Source organism: Patagioenas fasciata, chromosome 18, assembly GCF_037038585.1.
Source record: "Patagioenas fasciata isolate bPatFas1 chromosome 18, bPatFas1.hap1, whole genome shotgun sequence".
NCBI lineage: Eukaryota > Metazoa > Chordata > Aves > Columbiformes > Columbidae > Patagioenas > Patagioenas fasciata.
This window is the reverse complement of record NC_092537.1, coordinates 2946161-2970509: the sequence shown is the minus strand read 5'-3', so window position 1 is coordinate 2970509 and position 24349 is coordinate 2946161. Positions and strand designations below refer to the sequence as shown.

The 24349-nt window shown below is 40.4% G+C and overlaps 1 protein-coding gene across 2 annotated transcripts in view; it reads right to left on the bottom strand.

Moving 5' to 3' along the window:
* Positions 1-24349, bottom strand: part of PRKCA (protein kinase C alpha) — a 117695-nt gene that overhangs the window by 52837 nt on the left and 40509 nt on the right. For both annotated transcript variants that reach the window (XM_071816411.1, XM_065852241.2), the window contains exon 3: positions 11425-11507. In XM_071816411.1, coding sequence (XP_071672512.1) covers positions 11425-11507 — 83 coding nt within the window. The remainder of the gene's footprint in view (positions 1-11424; positions 11508-24349) is intronic.

The following is a 24349-nucleotide window of genomic DNA, read 5'->3' as shown; positions in this document are numbered from 1 at the left end:
AATAATCGTATCTCTTTAAAACGCATTTAATGGTATTTTAAAAGAAAACCGTGGAATAGTGTTGTACAGTCACAGGGTGTGATCACAGAGGATATTCAGGAGGTTTGTGCAAGGTCAGGGCAGAGAAACATCCCAAAGGAAAACCCGGCACGGAAAAGCCGCACAGTTCACAAGCCGCTTTAGCTTCAACCAGGCTCTTGCTTAAGACAGACAGTGCTTTAAATCTGCTGGACGGTTATTCCAACAGATTCATCTGGAGCATAAAAACTGGCTGTATATTTGGCTCTTCCATTTCTTTAACTTGCCCTCCTGCGTGAACAACGTAATTAGCGTCACCTCAAAAATGCTCTCTTGGTGACGAGACCCATAGCACGCTGCTGTGTTCACCGAGTCGCGAAGGAACTGGGAAGGTCACTAAAATGATTTGATCATGTAAAGCAAAGGTGGGTGATCGCCCCAAAGCTTCTGCCAGCTGGTTCGCGAAGATGCTTTGGCAGCATCTTGTGCAGAGCCGATTTCCAGCAAGAAATGAAACACCATCTGCACAGGCAGAGAAGGGAAAAATAGGGGCTTTGTGTTAAAGATGAGTTCTTGATCCAGCATTCAATTGAGAGGAGTGTTAGGGGTCAAGGGAGTGAGAAAAGGATAAATTATTATGTTAAAAGCGTAATTAATTAATCAAAGCTAGCAAACACCGAAGTGAACTTAAGGAAAATATCACTATACAAGGCCAGTCAAGTGAAAAGCCTTTAAGAACAGAAGTAACTCAAAAAACCCTGTTCACTTCATTATAGAGCAGAAAATAATTATTACATATGACTGACAGTGTCAGTAGAGGCAGGACATGACCAAAAAACCCATCAGCAGTCCATACGCTTCACTGAGTTTATCTTTCGCTATCTACTCAAGCCCAGAAATCTCTCATCTAGGGTGAAAATTTAAGAAGGGTTTCAAATTTCTGTTATAAGTGGAAAAATATCCATTTTAATTTCATCTTAGTTATGCAGATAGACATTTTTCCTACCTTTTTTCAAGCAGACAGTAAGTATTGCCTCAAGAGATGCCAATTCATCCTGAAGGAACTGTACAGACTAATAACACGCTTTGAAGAGTATTAAGGAGGTCAATCTGTCCAATTCATTTTAATTGAACTAGACGCAGACGGTATATGATTTAGTTTAATTAGGCTGTAGATAAAGAACATCTCAACATAAGGCACGTCAGTCAAGGATAAATCATTAAATAGCAGCATATACTTGAAAATGCGTATGGCCGAAAAACTGGCTGCATAACCACGAAGGCTGGTGCAATAGCCTTTCAAAAGGTCGGTATCAGGAGAAAGGACAGAGAAAAGCTTCCCAGGTGACATATAAACCTCTGCTAAACTAAGAAAATAAAGCATTTTGAGGAAAAAAAAGTATTTACTACAACAGTAATGTTGCTTCTTCCATTATAGATCCATAACACAATAAGGCATAGTACTGCACCACAAACTATAGTTGCAATAAAATGGATTATCCTACCCGTCCATTAAGGAGATCTAATTATGGAATATCATTAGCAAGGCCTTAATTCAATTTTTTTCTTTGTTTTTTGATTACTACCTATTAGTTTTCTCCCTTTATCGACAGACTTCACTTTTAAGTTGTTAGTTTTTAAGTTAGAAGAGCATTAACAGACTTTTAAGCCTGGTTATGCTGGGACCATGTTGCACAAGGTCAGACCTATTGACCAAACCCAGATAAAACACTTCTTCTCCCAGTCTCCTCTTTTTATATGACTGTTATTCTAGCAAGTTTTTGGAACAACAGTTTCTTGCCATTGGCCTTATCTACACCCCCACCTCTTTTTAATCACAAGAAGAAAATGTATGTAAGTACTGCAAAGCTCATTTGGAAAAACGGGGTGGCTGTGTAACACCGTATATTTTAGGCAAAATACATAGTACCTATAGGCACACTTAGTCTTTATTGTAGTTGTAGTCTTACATGCTCTTTATTTTTGTGTTAAGGAAGCAGTTTAAATACCGAGCTTGTAAATCAAGCACAGTTCATTAAGCACCGCAAAGACTCCCACTGACTTAGATGCAAATTTTGTACTAATCTTAGCAATGCCGAGAAACCCACTGGTTCTGAGACCTTTTCCTGAGTTTGTCTTTACCATCCAGATTTCCAAAGCAATGTGTAGCATCCAGTACATTTTACAGAGCTCTAATGTTAGTGCGATCAATTCAGAGCTCTCATTTATATAGAGAGATCTCCCTCGAAAAATAAGTGATTTCTTAAAATCGATGGGCTGAGCCATATTACTTGCAGTACTGATGGGTTTTTTCCATTCAGATATTAGTGTAAGTGTAATGCTTTTTAAACATATAGCTACCATAAATAATGATGTAAGGTGATAATATTTACGCAGCAATAGGCGTGCAATTGCATTAGGAAAAAAACCCGTGCAAACACCATCTATCTTACTATTCGAAGCAGCACCACGCAGTCCCAGCTCAGGTGTTCATGATTTATTAACCTCATTTTCGCCTCCTTGCAGCTCCTGTTGACTCCACTGGTGAACACAAAGGAGCATGTAAAATTCACAATATCTACGTGTATATGTCAGATGCGTACGCACGGCTGAGGAATTTCACATTCCCTTTAGAGCAGGGCAAATTTTGCCAAAAGGCCTTAATTAACAATAAGAAAATCGCACGTTAAAGACACCTTCACGTGCGGCATTTTCAGAAGACAAAGGAAATCTTCTGCTTATTAAGGAGGAACTTTATGTGATCATTTTGAACCACAACCTGAGGAAATGTTTCATTTCTGGAAGGCTGTATTGATCAGGATGCATTGGTCTTTCACTGCACTGACTAATAACCCAAATTCTTGGAGCGTGTCCCAACAGTATTGGCAAACCAAGCGGTAATGAACCTGAGCGGATGGACTGGACAGGAGCAGATAGATTAGAAGAGTAAAATACAGTGTAGTGACAGCTAATGTGAAAAAAATCTAAATGGCACTTGTTTCCTCATTCATTTCAGAACTACTTCGAAATCAACCTGCGTTATAGTACCTGTTTCTGGACTGTTACGGCACTGAAGTGACTTAGACACACAACATATCTCCTCCATAGGGTGTCCGGAGTACTCTGGGTATACGTTCTGGTGCAGAAGTTGTCTCCTCATTTGATCCCAGGGCATTTATTGTTGCCAAATACAAAGCACTAGGGAAGACTTTGATTTGAGCTTGTTAGATCAGTAACCAGCTGTACTTTCTCACAGAAGAGCAAACGATCAGCCTGGAATGGTAAAACAGAACATTTTCTACCCCTCTCATTCTAATAATGTGCTTCCAGCAAATTAAAAAAGGATGTGTATTCCCATTTCTCTTAATGTCACCTCTGTGTGGCACGTTTCTACATTAAGCATGTTGAATATAAAGCCCTTTGCGCGTGACTGAAGTCTTTCCTATTATTTATCGCAAATCCCCTTTCCGCGGGAATATCGAACAAAGTCTGTGGATTGCGCAGCTCTTTTTCTTCCCATGAATGGCCCAATCACGCTCCTGGCACACGAAGATCCAAGTGACAGATGTTGAACAAAACGGAGGGATTATACATTTCTCCTACAAGTTCCAGGCCTGCTTTCATTTCTGTTCTTTTGCCACTGTCCTTCTATCTTTTTTCCTTCTATCTCTTTTGTTTCTCCTTCTCCAAAGCATTTTCCTTCCTCTTGCACCCCGAGCCATCTGGGAGCTGTGGGCACCTCGGCAGGGGATGCAGAGCCCGTTCAACTCTGGTCCTGGTTGCCAATATTAAACCGGAGCACTGACTTAAATCTCGAGAACACAATTTCATTTGGTAGAGCAAGATCAACACGACAAACAGAATAAACTTGGAGAACAATCATAAATTCAAGTCTCTGGTTATTAAAATTCTTACTTGTTTTAATTAAGTGAAGCGAAAAGCTTTGTAAGACGTTAAAAAAGGAACACTGTTAATGTGTGTTGACAAATGGGATTTTAGGTTTCAGATTTAACAATACATTTACTTGTAAGTAGGTCAATCTGTAGGTACTAATATAGACCTTGAAAAATCAAAGTGGGTTTCGACTAAGGAAGCATTTTATAAAGCTGTTTATAAGAAGAGGTAGCCAGGTCTTCCTCCTGTTGAGCACCAGGACTGTTGGGCTCAAATTATCTTTAATTAATGGCAAAGAACCTTCTCGGGAAGAAAATGATTTGGGATAATCCCAGATGGCGAGTGGGGAAAAGAAAAATTCTGGAAAACTCTTCTAGAAAAAAACCTATGACAATCAAACTAAGAATCCTCTTCATCAACACTATATGTATATATGTATAGCCTATAAAACGTAAACTTTATGGATATTCTTATACCTAACTGCTCCCTACTCCCTCCAAACTCATCAGTGCAGTCAGGCTGCTTTTTAGCCTACTTTTTGGACAATCTGTATCAGAATTTTTAGTTCTATAAAGAAATGGCTCAGTAAATTCTTTCAGTAATATGGCAACACTGTGTTGCTGTGTTATTTATGCAGATTAATTTACTTGGGCTGCTCTTTTGTCTGCTTTCAAAGCCCCCGAGGTCAGGCTTCCGAACAGCAACACATTGCAAAGCATCCGTAGAACCACGCGGAAGGAAGGTCTAACGCACAAAAACCAGATCTGGAATATTTTCAATAGGTTTCTTCTTTTCTAAATATTGTTAATTTGAGCAACATGAGTTAAACAGTTAAATATGCATCCCATTTTTAAACTAGAAACTTTGAAAATGTGAAGTAATGAGTGAACCATGATAAAAGTAAGTTTGGCTAAACACAGAGATCAGGAGATTTCATTTTCAAGAAGTATTAGAGCATTAACACCAAGTTCCTAAGTATATTGCACCAATTCCACACTTTTTCATCAGTGTTGGGGCCAAGCAACAGGAACAGCTCCTTTCCTGCTGGAATGGCCAGAGTTAAACATTTGAAATACTGGGGAAAAGCATTTTGATTCTTTTTTACATGGTCCTATGCATTCTCCAGCATCACAAAGCCAAAGAAGAATATGGACCACATGGAGGGCCAGTATGTGATTGCAAATTCATACGCTTGCAATTAGACACCAAAGAGAAAATGCAATGATAATACAGCAACTAGTTGGACAGGAGAACAGGCTATTTACAGACCAAAGATAAATCATTTCCCATCTCATTATAACTTTTATTAAAAAAAAATTAAGACCCTAGGGTTCAGAAGATGCTTTGAGAGTTACATAAAAATCCCTTTAAAAATTGCATTGCTTCTAGTAAGCTTAGATTTTAGATTGTTTTTTATAAACTCTTCTTCATTAATGTCCTTGAATTTAATAATTCGCCATTATTCTACTAGTCCTCCAGTGCCAAGAGGGTGTAACCTAACTAGCTACCATAATAATGAGGTTTAAAAAACTCCAAGTTTGGGGCTTTTTTTCCTCTTTTAAAGGAACTAAAGTAGCCAGAGCTATGCATACGCTTTTTGTCACTATTTTTACAGCAGCTTTTATCTCCTTTCTGGTCCATTCTTCGCTGGTCTGATGCTCCTGTTGCCATAGGAACAGCCCTGGAGGTGGTTTTGTTACAGATTACAATGGTTTCCCCAACACAGAGACATTTCTTTCATACCTTAGTTCAGCAGGTACCTCCTCATGGGGACAAAAAGAACAAAGAGTAAATCAATCTCTGACTCTTATATCTATTAAATTCTCATTACCAGAATTTATTATATGCTTTTGCTTTTGGTTTATGAGCTCAGTCTATGACCACTGGTACTTCACGGATTAAGTTTCATTACTTACATGGGTCAAGCTACAGTTATTTGCAAGAAAATAGCTGAAATCAAATGATGAAAGGAGTCACGACTGGGAAAATGGTACTTCACGAAGCATCAGGATTTTGTTTTTCAGTGCAAGTAATCTGCAGTTGTTTTAAATTCTGTATCAAGTTTCATTAGGTTGTTATAAAAGCCCAACCAAGTATAAAAATGAGACCATATTTTGAGACAATGATACCATCTAACACATGTTCCAATCTTTTCCAAAGGCTGAAGAAAAATCTGTGAACTGTTTGGACCTCTGAAGAGTATCATTCAATAATGGACAGTGAAAATTAACAGAAACCAAACAAAATAAGAAAAGCACGCCCAAGAAGCCAACTAAACTGTCCTTGTTTATGCAAAGCTACCCAACTGCTTTACTGGGACCCATTGGATAAATGGGGTTCTCACCACTCCGGATGTCTCTGTTTCCCCTCTTTGTTTTTCCACCTCCCTATTTCTGGGCCAAAACACCTCAATAAAGGCGTTTGCTCTCTCCTACCAAGCACAAGTGGTTCTTTTTCCCCTAACCCCACAGGTGCTTTACTGGAGTTGTGTGATTTATAGGAAGAAACAGCGGCTGTGCCAGTTGAACTCAGCAGCCATTAGCAAATTTTCCCCAGCACCCCAAGGGAAGAGCTCCCAATAATAACTTAGGAAAATCACTGACATTTTTAGATTCATCATTTATATACATTTCCCAACTCTCTTCAGCAGTCCTGTCTCTGTTTAATTATTAAATTTTAAAAAGAATCATCTGTGTGCACTGCACAGCAAAACCCTAGAAAATAAAAATATAAGCTCATTTTTTATCATACAGTTATTCAGCATTCGAATCATTCTGGCATGGGTAAATAAAAATGTATATTCTTTATAAATAAAAAGCTTTTGAAAGCCGTGAACTGTCAGAGCTCAGAGACCATAACACGAACCTCGTTAAACTCCACGTCCAGTGTCTCGGGTACAAGCTCCATCAGCTCAAGGACTAAAGAGATGCAATAAGACTTAAGCCAAGGTGCCTTTGGAGTCACGGCCCTTGTGTCAATCCACGCTCTTCCTAAAAACGGGGTGCACAGAAGGAGAAGATCCACACGGCTCTTTTCAACACCGCAGTGACATTTTGTCCGTGTGTCTCCTGCAGCTGGACAACCCGACAGAGTCAGTTCTGGGACTGCGCCGCAGGGTTGGGGATTATGAGGAGTTATTAAAGTTCATGAACCTGTTCCTTTGGAGTTTAATTCTATTTTTCTCGAGAATCATCTGCTCTGGCTTAAAAGCCATTTCAGTTGCAATAAAAGCAGCCTGTGCTTTAATTTAGGAATAGAAGGGCCAACTATTTTCTCACTAGATGATAAATGCAAAAGTGTTACAGTATGCAAACAGCTTTCAAGTAACTCGTGAAGCCGCTTCCAGTTCCTTTAGTGATGGGATTTAGGCGAGCAGGGCCATGAGCAGGCAGCTACGGGCAATGAAAACCTGTCCTGAAGGAGCACGGAGCTGGCTGGGCAGTAAATAACCCGAGCACGGGCAGCGAGGAAAACCCGCCCGAGGTGAGGAGCAGATGTCTGCCCGCGGGGGTGGACAGAAGGCGCAGAAGGTGACATATGGCTGGAATTCATCCCCTGAGATGGGTGGGAAAACAGCGCTCGGATTCTGAAACAACGGGTAAGGGGAGAGGAACGACACGGGACATCGGACCCCGTGCTGGTTAAGAGGAGGAAACTGAGGCACGAGCTCCATACCAGATACACACGAATTTCCCTCAGATGTTGCTGAATATAAGCAGAACACACACTCAGCACATACAGAGCCCTTTTGGGGAGATTTCCTCCTTAATTTTTCTCTCTTCTATCGAAAATGAGTCTTAATTTAGCACTGATTCTGTTCAAATAGGAATTTGTCAATATCCTCAAATACCAATATTTCATAATGAGTCATTATAGCTGTGCACAGCACCATTTAAAAACCACTTCGAAACACTTAGAAAAAATTACATAAGTTTTCCCTGCAGTTAATCTTTAAGGCTTTGAGGTCAAAACCATAAGCAGGAAACCCTGATTTCTCCATAAACAACTCTGGGCGCTCTGCAGAGATTCAGGAGTCAGCGGAATCACAAGAAACTACATCCACAGAACCCCACAGTTGTTTGCATTTGCTTAAGATAATAAGCTCCCAAATAATTTCAATATCAAGAGGCTTATCGACTTTAAAATTTTTCCCATATCGATCCCCTCCAACATCCATGAGGTCGGTTACTGTGCCAAATGGGATGAGATGGTTTTGCTGTTTCACTTGCCATAAACCCACATCTGTATCTTATCAATTCATTCTCTTCTAGGAGCTTAAATATTAAGAACCTACTGCAGTTCTGGGAAGCAAAATATCAGGGTTAATCTCCCTTGACTGTCCAGTTGTTTGCTCTCATTTAGATTTATTTTTAATTTCTATTTATTTTGCTTTCAGATTCTGGATTACAATCTGAAAGGAAAATAGTGCTGATCCACGGTCTGAATTCTTGTGCACTTTATATGAACTTTTATAAATTAATACTGAAAAAATACAGCCAAACACTTCTAAACTGCTGGTGATTATTGTTTAATTCTACGTGGGAACATTTTAATAAATCACATTCAGTTTGACAATACATTCTGGTCAATATGTTCCTATAGCAAAGGGATCAAAGATTAAACTCTCAATTTTAAATTATCCTTTTTGAAGGAAACTTGAACAGTTATTCTTTAATATTAAACACATCTTAATGCTAGTTACAGCAGCAGTCCATTTCTGGACTGCTCTAACATTTTTACAGTAATTCACTCAAGTTTTAAAGCATTTCATCAATGATTTAAAATAGTTTTTTGGAACACCAAGCAATCTTCCAAAAGCAAGAACGTGCACCGCAGACGATGCTCCACGGAGCTTTAAACGATCATCACAGCGGCCCTGAAACGCCGGAGCTGTTCAATTGCACTCGGTAGCATCACCATAAAAGAGCTGGCCATGGAGAGAAGATGAATAATTTCTATTCCAGTGACAGAGAGCCATTAGAGAGCAGCAAAATCACTTCCTGAGCTCAAACATCAGAGCTCGCGCTTTGCCAAGTATTAGGGAAACTCAACATTTTTTGATTGTGTGAGTTTTTGTGTCGTCTGAAACAGGATATTGGTCCCCAGACACCATCATTCCAGTCCTGGGCAAGGACGACCGCTTTATTCACAAGGATTATTTTCCTTCTGGCACTAACTCAGACTTTTCCACCTTTTCATGCAGTCTGAGTGAAGCAAAACCAAGATGATCTTAAGCTTTTCTTCTCTGACACTCACCTTTATCAAGGCATTTCATTTTAAGGTAATAAGAAGTAATGTGTTCTGTCTTTTACAGCAATAGAAAACTGCAGCACATGAAAATGTTACACGAGGAGACAATATTTGTACACCACTATTTTTAGCATGACGCAGACCAGAGGACTTTTCTACCGCTGAGTAGTCAGCTTATTAAATACTCAGCTATATGAATGTATGAAAGGCTGGGAAATGAGAAAAAGCGTGTGGAGAGCACAATCGGAAACCACTTTTGTTTTCTGAATGACTGTATTTAGAAATTAAACAAAATTAATCTTGTTGCAAGTGTTAAATGTATGTAGAGAACGTATGGGAAGTGCCGGTGCAGCTCCCCCTTCCCGCAGGGGATTCCTGCGCCAAAAAACGCGCTGAAAATAACTATGTGACAATTTCTTTTGAATCCTCCTGCCCCACAACCCCAGTGCTGGGAACGTCTCCGTCCCACGGTGCCAGAGCAGCTCAGGACACAGCTATAAATACATCCTTGTCACCATGTCCCCAACGGCGGGGACGCCCGTGAACACCCACCTGCACAAAACGCCCCCCCTGGCTGTTACAGGCGGTTTGGTTTTGTTCCAGAAGCCGAAATGTTTTGTCTATTCATATAATTATTACAATTTTAAATCATTGCTCCAGAAATTTTCATTTTATTAATGACGATATTACTCTTCTTACAACGGATGGAAAGGCTCCATCATGCAAAGGTGCCGGACAATTTGCAAATTAATTGTGCACATGCACGAAATAATTTAGAAAATTACTTGTTAATGTTTAAAAACCTGCTAAATATTATGATAAGCTTTATAGCGCACTGCATTTCAGAGCAAAGCTTGTACTAACTCAGACAGGCGTAAGTTACTGAACTGTGAAAGGGTAGACATTGTAGTCAAACACTTCAGTAAATGAACGTATAACATTCTACAGCCCTCTTTGTGTAACAGGACCCGCTAATACAGCTCAATTTAATAAAACGTATTTATTTCTGTTTGCTTTCAAAGTGGTTTTGAGATATCGCTCCTGTGTAAATACTGAAAATGATCATTTGGTAACCCAAACACTGAAATAAGGCGTGAGGCTGATTTATTTACTCACCAAAAAAACCCAAATCACAAACTGCAGTCAGCAATATTAAAGACTCGTAACAACCTGCCACAAACCACATTCTATAATCATGAAGAGATTCTCAACAAAATTAAGTATTTTTCTTACGTAGCTAAGTTCAGACTACGTGAAATGATTAAAGAAACGAACTTTTCAAAATTCTTCTCAGTTCTTTGGTGTTTCTCTGCATTCAAATTTAAAAATGAGAACACTTTTTAACATCTCAAATCTTCTGAACCCCGTTTTGGCTTCTGCCCATGTATTGCTCATTGATCTCATGGCTAGCATATTAAAACAATGCATGAGATGCACATTAAAACCTTGCGAGAAGTCTTCTGGTGCATTCCATCCGAGGAGACAATAGCCTCCAATCTAGAGCATGAATATGTCATAAGAAACAAAGCAGAGCCATTCAGACAAAGAACGCCCGGAATGCATTGTTCCCATAAGCAGATGTTAAATTACTTCACTGTAAAGCGGAATTTGCAAAACCCAAAGAAATGTTATTTTCATGGGAACAAACAAGATCAGTTTATGATTTGGGCAGGGTGACGCTAAATTCTTGTCTACGTCTCGCCATGTAGGCAGATGTGTTGAAAGTAAAAACTGGTTGTTGACCAAAGTAGTATTGACAGAGCAGGATAGAAGGGGCGTATCCTGCCCGGTGCTCAAGCATAAATATAATTGTTTCAAAAACTCATAAACCAGTCGGCTCAAGATTAGTCTGGTATTTAATTGGGGCTATAGATCCTTGTGTGCAGAGAGGGTAAGGACCTGAGTTGGCTCTCAACGCTTACCTGGAGATAAGATGGACATGAAGAAAGCTCAGAGAAAACCTCAGCCTTTCCTGAGGATTGTTAATATTAAATACACCCAACATAAAGCAAACAAAACCAAAATCATGACTTCATGCTTGGGTAAACACCTCCGGGTGGTCACATTCAGAGGAATATTGTTCTTGGTGACACATTTATTGTTGCTTTTCTTATCGAAACCAGATCTTACAGTCCATAAAACCCCTCAGACTGCAATTATTTATCAGAAAGAGCCTATGGATACTGTTTGCAATTCATTCTCACAGGTGTAACAACACAGGACTATGTGTAAAAGCAACACATGAAATGTCTGTGTACTCACATCAGTGTCAGGGCCCTTGTCAGCCCCAGGACAGGAGAAGGTGACGAACTCATGGCACCTCTTGTGAACCACGAAACAGCAAACTGGTCAGGAAAGGGAAACCAACAGTTAGAACGGAGGAAATACAACTTAGAGTCACACATTTCACCTGTAAGCCAATGAAAGAAAGCAGAGCCTAATGTTGAATAACGACACAAGAAAGGCAGGTATCAAGTAGACAATATAATTAACGAGGAGATAAGCATGTACATTTCAAAATCAAAAGACTCTACACGACGGTAATTTTTTAATGTTTAAGACAGCCCGTAGTGCTAAAATATAGTGTGGGATGAACAATTCTATAGAGGCAGATTTCCTGAACCTAAATCCCCGTCCATAACAAAACTGTCAATGTATTTTCAAACAAGAGCCGGGGGCATTAACAAGGAACGTGAAGCTGGAATGAAACCCGTCCTTGGGTATGAGTTTCGTTCACCTGCACATCTTGGTGAAGGTGTCTACGAAGATCTGATGTCTCCAGTAGTTAATTACACCTGTGAGAACCCAAAGCCATCAGTGAATATTGTTGTGGAGAACAAAGTGTTCTCGTATCATGGAATGGCAGGAGATAATGGGACAAGAAAATTAGCTCCCGATTACAGTGTGATTCCCATTCTAAATTTATGAATGATCTGAAATGACTTTTTCTTTCTAAGGAAAGCTTTTTTACTATTTTAATTGAATTATGTCACGTATGAGGCTGTACATTGTCACCTGGCAACAGGTCATACATGTCCCTGAGTCACATAAAAAGCCCGATTTGCTGGAGTGTCCTTACTTTGAGCAGCAGCTGTTTCAGCTTCTCACCCTCACTACAGGTTCCTTCTTAATGTTAAGCTTGGTTCAGATATTTTACAACTGGCCCACATTTCAGCAAAACAAAACGGTCTAGACTTGAGAATGTGACAATCCCAAAAGAAACATCATACCATCAAGCAATGAGCCAGGAGACTACAATGGAAAGATGCTGAAGTAATTCACACTTTAAATTTTGCATTTCAAATACATAAAAACACACTATTTCAAAGGACACTTCCAAAGAATAAAACAGATATCAATTGGTTGGTAACTGCAAACACTGAATTTCCTCAACTTCAGTGGAAATCAAACTAAATTATCTCACTTTTTCTAAACGGTTCATTTCGTGAGGCACCTCCAAGAGTTCTCTTTCCCATCGAAAACGTACAGGGATTTATTTCACCTCATAAAGAGAGCTGAGAAAGATGTTACCAAGTTCACATTCACGTCACTGCCAGCAAACACTGACGATTCCGCCACAATTCCAGGCTGGAATTCAAGTCCAATCATCCTTCTATCTTTTTCCAGCTATTTTTCATCCTCACCCCATGCAGCAATTGTTTCCAACCGTTCTATTTCTGACACGGCACATGTTTATTCTTTGGGCAAATGCAGTAAAATGGGCTTTGCTCCCCTGATTCCAGACAAGCTCCAACTCCACGTAAGCCAGAGCTGCGGTTCAATGTGTGCTGCCCACTTGGATGTCTGGTTCGTTAATCAACCTAAATCCCAGTGAATCCTACAATTATCATTTCGATGGTTTGTTTCTACCAACTGAAAGATCACTAAGCAGCAATTACTAATAATATTACTTGCAGCTGAATAATGTTTCGCTTCCAAACTGTATTTTTGGTTACAAATCTTCCCCTCTTGAAGACAATAGCCTGTTACATCCTTCAGAAAACAAAGTTAACTAATTACTTTTGTGTGCAGTGATCACACAGTTGCAAAATACAACATAATAATCTATGCAAAAGATATGAGAAATAGCTCTGGAAAGGTGGTTGAACTGAGTTGCTTTACTGATGTCTGCCTCTCAAATTCAGTTCCTGGGCTGGTGCTCCAGCTCTGCCTCTATTCAAAGAGTGTACATTAAAAAATCCTGTGTATTTGGGCATCTATTTTGGGCAGTATTTATGAAATACGGTAGTCACATCCTATCTCTGAGCTGACAGCCTCTCATGGCCCGTTAAAGAGTTCATTCAACTAAAGACAATGTTGACCTTGTTTTTAATTTCATATATTGTGAATGTCAAGATAAATATGTGGGAAAACCAGTGCCACTCTTCATTCCATGAACTTTAGCTACTAACGTCCATGGAAACGATGCTAATCACACTACAATGGAAACTCCACTTCAGCTGTCAACGTAAGTAAAGCAGACAGTGTTTGTCCTTTTGGACTTTAAGCCACACTTCAAAAAAAGCCACTTATTAAAGCTTCAATTCTCCACGTTGACTACCGAACATCTTAAAACCCTTCTGTTCAGTCCGCTAATTGGCTGCTCTTTTCCTTTATTTCCCATTTCCCTTTGTAATGGATTACCTGTCTCCAAAGAACTCGGTTCGTTGGTAAGCGGTTCAAAAGCACCAGAGCTGTCCCACCTTTTCAGAACGCTCAAATGTGAACCAAATAGTTTTAAATAAACAATGCAACAGGCAACTCTCCTGGAATCATAAATCCAAAGGAAAAAGGATAAGGGTGAACTAAAGTATCTTGTTAATAGTTATGGTTTCCATACATCCAAATTTTAATTGTCAAATCCAGCCATTAGTGCATTTTAGCATTAGACTGTAAAGTCTTCATAATTTCACAAAGCAACACAGAATTACAGAATTCATGTAAAAATATACTTAGTTCTGGTAAGTATAGACAAAATGTTATCTGCTTAAAATAGCATTTATTTTTTTATGAATAGAGATGAAAAATAACGTCTCACTTGTTTGGAGGAGACGTTAATAGCTTCACATCACCTATTGCAGCTGTTAAGAAGTCACATTATGTTCATCACCTCCTTGTAATGGAAGTTGTATTGCACTCTTCACAGAGACTGCCAGGAAACGCGTTGCTTTACATTTTAAGGAGAGCGTAAGCAGAAGCGAGCTGGCACACATTATGCAGAGCAAGCGCTGTCTCAAGGCTGACAGTTAAAATTAAAAAGGAAATTATTGAGGTATTTTCATGTTTTGACAGCGTGGTTTTGATCTGCGCTATATATCATACAGTGGGGAGATTCCATCCTTCCCAGCTCTGGGCTCGCTGGAGATAAAATGATCTCTCAGCATCCCCAGGAGGGAGGAGAGAACAGGCCTGGCTTTGCTGGCAAAGCCGGGCTCAGAGCAGCATCGGCCAGGATGATCCATCACCCTTCGTCCTCCCCCAAAGCTGCGGGGAGCAGAAAACGCCCAACGGGTCTCATGAAAACAGGGGAGAACGTGGTCAGAACTCAACGCGTTCTCGAAGCAAACAAGCAGAAGCACGGTGTGATTTGTGGGATTTACGGCACATAATGGAGGGCAATTCATTCTGTCCAACACTCCGCTGTCGGCGCACAGTACTGGGAAAAACATGTTATTAATATTATATAGATATATAGTCATCAGTCACTCCGAGTTACAAGGCAGTGCCATAAATAAATTTCAAACTGTTTTCTAAATTATGTGATGTGCAAAGGTTATAATGATATATTGTTGGGTGAGAGTTATCTGCTAAAACTAGTTACTAATAGCTTTCATATATGACACGGACTGCTGAGGCAGAAATGAAATATTACAGTAATGAATAATCTTCTCTAGTAGCTGATCTATAAAGGAGAAAAGCCGCTGCTGAGCTCCAGTCCCCCCACCATTTAGCCGTGTCTGAAGGGCTCTACAGCCACAGGCATCCCATAGGACTTGAGGCAAAAGCATCAAGATAAAAGTCATATACTTGACAATTTACAATTACTCAAAAAGATATCTAAAAGCACATTTATACTCCCACTTTTGGAAGAAAAACAACAGGTTAGACAAACCTTTCCGACAGAATTTAATATCTTTACTACACCACAGTATTTATTTATTCAGTACGACAAATTAAACTGCAAACCTGAACGGCGGAGAAAATTTCTAAGACAGTAATTTAACTGCTCACTATCACCTACAGAGAAATGAATGAGTTTTTATCCAGTCAACTTTGACTCATTTTTCTAATGGTCAAGACTATTCTCCCAATTCAAATCGTGACTTTATAAAATCTTAACCACCGTAAAAATTGTGTATGATCTTCCCACCTATCCAAAACGCAAAGCTGTGGCTCCGCTGTCACGACAGGATTAGCTGCCCAACAACAGGCGTCCATATTCTCACCTACATAATTAAATTCTAGGTTTCATGTACTGGTTCTTCCCAAGGAAGCGGCAGAGGAGGTCTGGTCGGCAGCAATGGGGAAACCACCTACACTCAATACTTGTTGTTGGGTTTTGAACAAGAGTTGCTTCTGGACTATGGAGTTACAAAAGAAAGACAATAAATAAGCACAAAATCACTCTCTGCGTACACCAGAAAACGTGCAGGGCCTCTACAGTAGCCCGGGGCACTGTGTAATTTTAATGTTGCTGCTTCACATGCTTTGCATTTCCAGTGCGGCCACAGAGCCTCCCCGGGGGCCCATATCACTGTGACACCAAGCCATGAATGAACTTCTCACACGGCACGCATCGGTCCATCCTGACATTAAATACAGCAATTACACGGAAATAGGGTACTACTTCAAAACAGACAAATCGTTTAAATACTGACTACAGTTGTTATTTAAATAAGCGGTACCGTTTAAATAAATCTATGAGGAATAGATTAAAATCAGGCACTGGGAATATTTCCAGAGCAAGAAGAGTAACAACTAAGAAATAGGATTTAACAATACTTATCTTTTTCATTTTCTGAATACATTATAGCTTGTTAAAAAAAATATGAAAATCCCTTTTATATTAAATATAAAAAAGGCTGTAGATTAGAAACCAAACAAAAAGTCAGAAGCAGCACTACCTTTGAATGTTATTACCATACTGACTGCACAAGGAAATTTTTAAAATTACATTACCCTAACTTTTTCAACAGATATAACACATCACCTAGGTTTTTTGGCCAGTGTTTCACCCCATCTAGAAGAGAGTTTTATCTCAACAGAGTGGCCAGGCTAACACCACCTGCTAAATGCAACCCTTCCACTTGGCATTTACAGCCCCTTTCTCACCGAAACAGCCTACAGGATACAGCCTGTTCCAGGATAACACGCTCAATAAGAACAACAACCGTCTCTCCCCATCACCTTAACCTGTCACTAAGCTTCTTCCAGCTCTTCTGTAACCCACGGGCACCTGTACAGCACTAATCTGCGCGGATTATCTTCATTTCCATTGTAATTCCTGCAAACCTCACCTACCTTCGCCAAGCGGCGCCCAAAACCCACCCTGAAGCCGAAATCTACGGACTACATGAAATCGATACTGACAAATTAGGGCTGATTCCTACTTCGAAGCTCCAAGTCTGCCAGTCAATAACTGGTTTGTGCACCCTCAGGTTCACACACCTGGCCTTGGTGCACAGATTTTCTTTTCCAATTGTGTCAGGGCCAATTAGGCCAAATAAGCAGGCAGAAGGACAGAAATAAGATCTATATTATATATTTTTTTTTTAATTAAGGGAAAGTAAAGGTTAACTGTAATATCTTATTTGTGTGAAGGGATTATACAGATTGTCTGGACAGTTTTAACTCATCAGGTCATTAACTCCCTTACACTAAGTACAAAATAGGTGTCGGGGGTAAGTGGCTTTGTGAGACCTGCAGCTTTGTGCAAATACAGAACGTGTGTGGGGCAGGGAATGCACAGACATCTTCATTTACCCAAATGTAGGTATATAAATACATAGGTATATAGATATATACCTACAGCTATATAAGTAACACATTTTTAAAACACTTTGGACTTTGCCAAACACCTCGCATAATATATTCAGATGTACCTGACTACTACATTCAGACATACACTACACCAAGTTTGTCATTTCTGCCTCCCACTGAAGGGAAAAGAGGGTACACGATTTCTTTTTCCCCTAAAACGGTATCACAAGGTTTGCAAAACTGAGGAAGACTTTCAAAATATAAAAGTTTTTAATGGAATAGAAAGTATTCATCACCGTTTCAATCTACTTATTAATTATGTACTTTGTAAAAGATAGAGTCCTTGCTAAAATTTCACAAAGCTATTAATCTCCCTCCTTTGAGGTGCCCCATTTTATAACTCAGAACTCATCCATCAAAATCGGTGCTGAAATCGCTATTTTAAGTACTTGCAACAGCAAAAAAACAGAGATGACCCACAACCACAGACCTTTTTTCTATCACTTCTATAGTTTGAATTCATTTTATTTTAAAAATCTGCTGATCCTGACGTGTTGTACGACAGCGACAAAGCCCCGGGGGTGCCCGCTGTAATCTGCTTGGGAGCTGTGTACAAGCACATCAGCCAGGAACAGCGCGGCGCTTTCAATTAAGGAACTAACACAATGTGAAAGCCCTCAAATGTTTCTTTTGAGCTCTGAAAATCATCAGTTCTTCGGATTTTTCTACTAACTTAGCATTGCCCGATGCCTTCAATAAAGCGGCTGCCATCAGTTTGATATGTTATTTAACGCATAAGTAAAGCGAGCGGTACAAAGCAGCACAGGCTGTATGCATTTTAAGGCTGCATAAAATTATGGGATACAAGACGAAATCGAGCCCCGGAATGCAGCTGTTGGGGGTTATTTTGTTTAGTAACGCAGCTGGAATCCCGGATGCCAACAGAAAGCAAAGAGCTTTTGGAAAATCACAGTAGTGGCAGCACCAACGCTGCGAGACACTGTCGCATTGAATCCCAGTCACATCGTCCGGTATGAAAAGAAGTCCTCACCGAGTAAAACCTTGGCTACATCTAGGAGCAATTGCAATGGCTTTGCTCTTATAAGCCCTGTCCCCATCACATGCCATGTTCTGCTGCTTCTGGCTCCATGTTCCCAGCCCAGGCCCAGCCCCACGGCCCCAGGCCCAGCCCCATGGCCCCGGCCTGCGATGCTGCCATGGCCAGAGCTGCCCAGCCAAAAACCAGATTGTTGGGGCATGAGGGGCCTTAATGTGCCACAGACAAACATCAGAAGGCCTTATGAAACTTCTCAATCCTTCATCTCACGTTAAATCACCCGCACAGTCCATTTAACGCAGCCCACGCCACGTCTCACCATGACATCCGCGTCCCTTCACCGCTCGAAGCACAAAACTGCTCAAACACGTCAATGCAGCTCTAAGGTTTTACCATGAGGTTTTAAGTAATATTTTAGAATATTTTAGTGCTAATGCTATAGCTTGTTTTTCTCAGCACTTCATAATTTAATGATGTCAAGGCACTGGTGGCTGTAAACCAAAACATTTCCTTCTTGGAGTACAATTTGTATGGACACAAATACAACAAGTGAAATGCCAGATCCGAATGCCAAGAGCTGAACATTAAGTATTTTAGTATAATTTGAATTTAAGTCCAGGTTTTCAGTTGTGTTTGAGAAACCTTCTAACGTGCTCGCAAAATTAATGAACCTCACTTGCCAGCAAACACAATCCACACACTAATTCCGTTATTGCCAAAAGATGGTGTTTGTTTTTCTCCAAGATGGGAAGAACTGAGGTCAGGATGGCACTGAACAAACTGTGACATATGAACAGAGCCACGTCCCAAGTACTAAACTATGAGAAATAAACTTCCTGTGCTACCTGTTTGGACGCAATCCTGATACGACAACTCATTTCCAATTACCAATGCAACACAGATACAATTCTACATTTACTCACATATATGAAAGTCACTAACAAGATGATAGAATCCTTTGACATTAACTTTCAAATAACATTATTCTAGAATAGCGTAATGGGGCTTCTGATACATTATAGCAAAATACTCGTGTCTTGCTCGAGTATTACTTATCTTGAAAAGAAAACAAAGAACTTAATTTTAAAGGATGAAAGCTCTAATTTCACAAATAAATGTTCCAGCATTTATGCACCATTTAATGTCTACGCCTGATATAGAATTACATAAATTTAAGTATGAAGAAAATCATTGTACTGATCCACAGAAACACGAGCTCAGATGTGTTTCCATCTCTTCAGTCCCATCTCATTCGCTCTTTCTAGTTCCAGCATGGAAGGTCTACATCAAGAGGCAATTATGAAGCTTCTTAAATCTTGTCAGAAAACCTCACCTCGTATTGCTTCATGATAATCTCTGCAAGAGTTCAATTTGCTACATAAATGCACTTCAAACTGCAACAATTAGCTCATCTTTGTTTGCACGATTAATCAATTCTGTAGGCTGTTCTATGGTATATTGTGCGTTAAAATGACTGCATGAAAATGAAAGATATTAATTTCGTTCCCCAAAGGCACAAAAAACTCTGGAAAGGCATTATTTACTCCCTTGCTGACGCCAAACCAAATCATCTGGATATAATGACACGTTCAGAATTCATCGTATTAACTGTATTTGCAGTGCAATACGTAGCATCTTTAGTTAGAAGATCCACAGGCCATATACACAAGATAACCATTTGGCTATGGATTGTCACTACTATTAAGACTCAGATGCGGTAATTTATTCTACATTATCTCTAATGTGCTAGCTTCCTTATCCTGAACACAAAATAGGTATTAACACATGAACATTACAGTCCTGCAGCATTAGATCAAGAAACTGAAGAGGTTTTGTTAATTTAAGTTTTTCTTCCTGATGCTGTTTCTCTTCATTATTTGTTACCTAACAGATGCCCGATATTTCTTGCAAGTCTTATCCAATTAAATACATCTTATTAAAGGGTCATCTGCTAGGAACTCCAGTATCACTTCCCTCTACTCATCGGTCACTGAAAATACAGTTTCATCCCAAAGTAACTCCAAGTTCTCAGGAAGAAAAGCAACACACACACACGAAATAAAACTGCATTAGAACAATTACAGTCGGATTCATTGCCAATGTAAGACAACAAATGCATAAAGAAAACAACTGCAGAATTCAGAAAATTCACTCTCAGCCAATAGGTGGAAGATCTTTCTTTCCTAGTGTGTTTGTCTGTTATATTAGTCACTCAAAAGAAGCAGATTAATTTCTTAAGTTTAGTAGTTACCAAAATTACATGGTTGAGTGAATGACATAGCTTACAGTAATTTGTTCCAAATAGCAAAAGGGGTATTTATAGGAAATACCTGTGGGTTCAGAGGTAGGTAGCACACACATAACAAAATATGAAACCATGGAAACATGCCGCTTAATTATGAATGAATTCTTTATATTTGCAGTAAAACATTTACAGAAAAGATAAAACAACAGTTGCAAAACAAAGAAGCAGTTGAGATGGGAGATTTGCAGCAAGAAAACCTTTGAAAGTTACGGTCACTATATGCGAGAAACCCAGCATCTGTCACCATATAGCCACCGTAACTTTCAAAGGTAAAGGTACATCTTGAGCATGAATTTATGAAAACTGAACTAATTGTACCCATAAGTCTACTAATTCAGCATTAGGCTGTTCCTGGTTCCCACCTCTTGGTTCCCAGCGCTTTTCCGGCTCCAACGGGGTGTCCCCGGCACACGGAGCTGACATAGTGATGATTTCCTAAGTCACGGTTAAGTGACCACTTTAATTTGACATATGGCACATTGCTGTCCAAAGCAGTGGCCCTGTCTCCTCGCTTCCACAGCTTCACATTCATGCAGCCGATGTTTTTTGGCAAGGCTGGGTTTAGCTGGACCGGTTCCCCGAGCCAGCTTAACATGAACGTTCACATAGCACAAAAATAGAACTACAAGACCCCCATAGCCGCCTGGATTCATGCTAGGTTTATACTAGATAAAAACCCCACGTGATAACAAGCTGTATGAACATTAAAACTCAACCCATCTTGTGCGATGGAGTCAGAAAGAACTGAGAAGTTTTCTTCAGTTTGTCTAGACAAAGATTTCAAGACATTTTTGAAGCGCAGACCACATTCCTGGAATTTGATCTTTATCTCCAAATGTTCCCCAACATTAAGGCTAAGTTTGAGTTCTTAGAATAACAGCTGCCCTTGTTTTTAAGTCATATAGAGCCCTGACTATTAAAACAGTATATAAGCATTTTCTGTTGTATGGTCATGACATATTTGTGCGTTTTTTCCTGGCTCACTGAAGCAGCAATATAAACAGTATTTACTACTTTACGTCAGATAGAATGAGTAGTATTTTCATGATATGGAATGGTAAACACTCCTTCCTAGCCCGTGTATTTTTTAAAAAGCAATATATTAAAGTAAAAAACAAGGCCTGAGTGTCAGTGTCACGTTAGGTGATGTTCATCTGAGAACATCACTTACAACAGGCCGAGAACCTTCAAGCAGCAATGGGAGTCAGTAAAGCCATGACTCACCCATCATTAAAGAACTTCAACGGGATGAGATTTCTTTGTTGTGCGATGAAGCCCATACAGGGATGATAGGAAACAGTAAAAACCAAGAACAGACAAGAAAACCTCAACGTTTATCAGAGAGAGCACATGATCCAGAAAGGCTGAGGCAAATCACCTCACTCAGAGTCTCCCCAGTGCCACAACCTGCGTCCATGTCTCCTACTTCCCAAATCACATAATTCAGACACTCATTGTAGACTGTGGAATGTCTTAAGTTCTAATGGATCAATGTCAATACTTGGCAATGCTTCTCCTTAGGCCTCAGCTTAGTAACAAAGATTATCCCACAGCTTGTTTGGAGCAAGACTTAAAAAGCCACTTTTTCCCTTACAAGATCTGGATTTAAGTCCTTATAATCAATAGGCTGAATAATGTGCTTTTATACAATGCAGCTCATTCATCACGTCTCACTCCCAGCTTTTAAATGCTGTTTAATATTTCTGATGGTGAATATTCCATTATACCAGCCAAAAATAGGGTTTATTTTCAGTCATTTTATGCCTTTTAATGCTGCGCACTGCATGGTGCTGAAATTCTTTACAAATTGAGTAAAATAATGCAGTGAAACTGTATGAAAGCAAGTGCTTTATATAAAAGTCCATGTTCTCTCTGTAAACAATGTGAAACTGTTAGAGAAGTGGATGGAAAATAACAAATTCCAGTAGATTCCAACTGGCATGCAAACAGACGAATTCTACATGAATTATATTGAAGTGGTATAACAAATGCAGAGCTAATTTCAGGCTCCAGAGTTTGAAAAACTACATCCCACATACAGAACAGTATCATACATCAACACACCGCTATGTAAGAAATCAAACTTCCATTAATACTTGGATGCCACACGAATTTTCAGTGTGGCAGGAACTCTGCTCCAGAGCTGTCAGGATTAATTTGCAAACATGTCATTCAGAAATTCAGTGCAGAATGTGAAAATGGCACTAAACTGCATCTCAGGCAAATGGTTGGGAGGGAGAGAAAGAACGTAAAGAGGTCACAAAACACTCCATAGAAAGTTTCTTTGCAAAATTAGTTTCTGCACTACTCTGGGTAAAAACACCCCTCCAAATTGGAGCACGAACCTACAACAGCTCAAGTCCACAGTTTTGGCGTAGCAAGAACCCTCCCCTGACACAGGTTGTCTGTGCTTGACAGGCAGAGAATAAGCTAAACAACCTCAACCTGTCAAATCCTCGACTAAAGAAAGGAACATTAGTCACTAGGTTCATATCAACTTCACAGAGGCATAAACCAGCATCGCTGCTTGAAGAAATTTTATGGACCTCGGTCCCCTCCCCAGCTCCTCGTTCCTGCCATGTACCAGAGCCTTCAGAATCCCAGAATGTCAGGGGTTGAAGGGACCTGGAAAGCTCATCCAGTGCAATCCCCCCATGGAGCAGGAACACCCAGCTGAGGTTCCACAGGAAGGTGTCCAGGCGGGTTTGAATGTCTGCAGAGAAGGAGACTCCACAGCCTCCCTGGGCAGCCTGGGCCAGGCTCTGACACCCTCACCAGGAACAAGTTGCTTCTCAAATTTAAGTGGAACCTCTTGTGTTCCAGTTTGAACCCATTACCCCTTGTCCTATCATTGGTTGTCACCGAGAAGAGCCTGGCTCCATCCTCCTGACACTCACCCTTTAGATATCTGTAACCATGAATGAGGTCACCCCTCAGTGTCCTCTTCTCCAGCTCCAGAGCCCCAGCTCCCTCAGCCTTTCCTCACACGGCAGATGCTCCACTCCCTCCAGCATCTTGGTGGCTGCGCTGGACTCTCTCCAGCAGTTCCCTGTCCTTCTGGAACTGAGGGGCCACAACTGGACACAAGATTCCAGGTGTGGTCTCCCCAGGGCAGAGCAGAGGGGCAGGAGAACCTCTCTGACCTACTGACCACCCCCTTCTAACCCACCCCAGGTACCATTGGCCTTCCTGGCCACAAGGGCCCAGTGCTGGCTCATGCTCACCCTGCTGTCCCCAGGACCCCCAGCTCCCTTTCCCCTACACTGCTCTCTTAGAGCTCATTCCCCAACTTACACTGGAACCTGGGTTTGTTCCTACCCAGATGCAATACTTCAGTCCCACACTGGGATTTATTTGGGGACTCCCCCCTTGGCACATCACTGGTGTTTGGATGATGTAGAAAAAAAGAAACAACAAAAACCCAAGTTACTCCGAGAGACAATAAGGGTGTGCGGAATTGACCAGATCACTCGCAACTTGGAGCGTTTCCCTGTGTTGTGGACAGCACCACATTCTCCACCGGGAAAGGCTCCGCATCATCACAATGGCAGCAAAATTCCTGTTTTGGGTTTTGTCCCATCAGCCCCGTCATCTGCTACTCTTCTATTTTAACGGTTCATACCTTTAAAGCCACTGATTATGCTCCGAAATATTAATTGTTCAATTCTAGGGAAAAAAATACCGAGGGTGCCTGCTTTGCATTAGATGCGATTGGTGAGGAATTCTGCAACTGCAAAACCAATGGACTGGATGTATTTGTTCTGGAACTCACTGACTGGATGCAACCCGTTAAAAACAGATTTATGAAAGTGACTCAGAATTTGGAACAAACTGCAGATGATTAA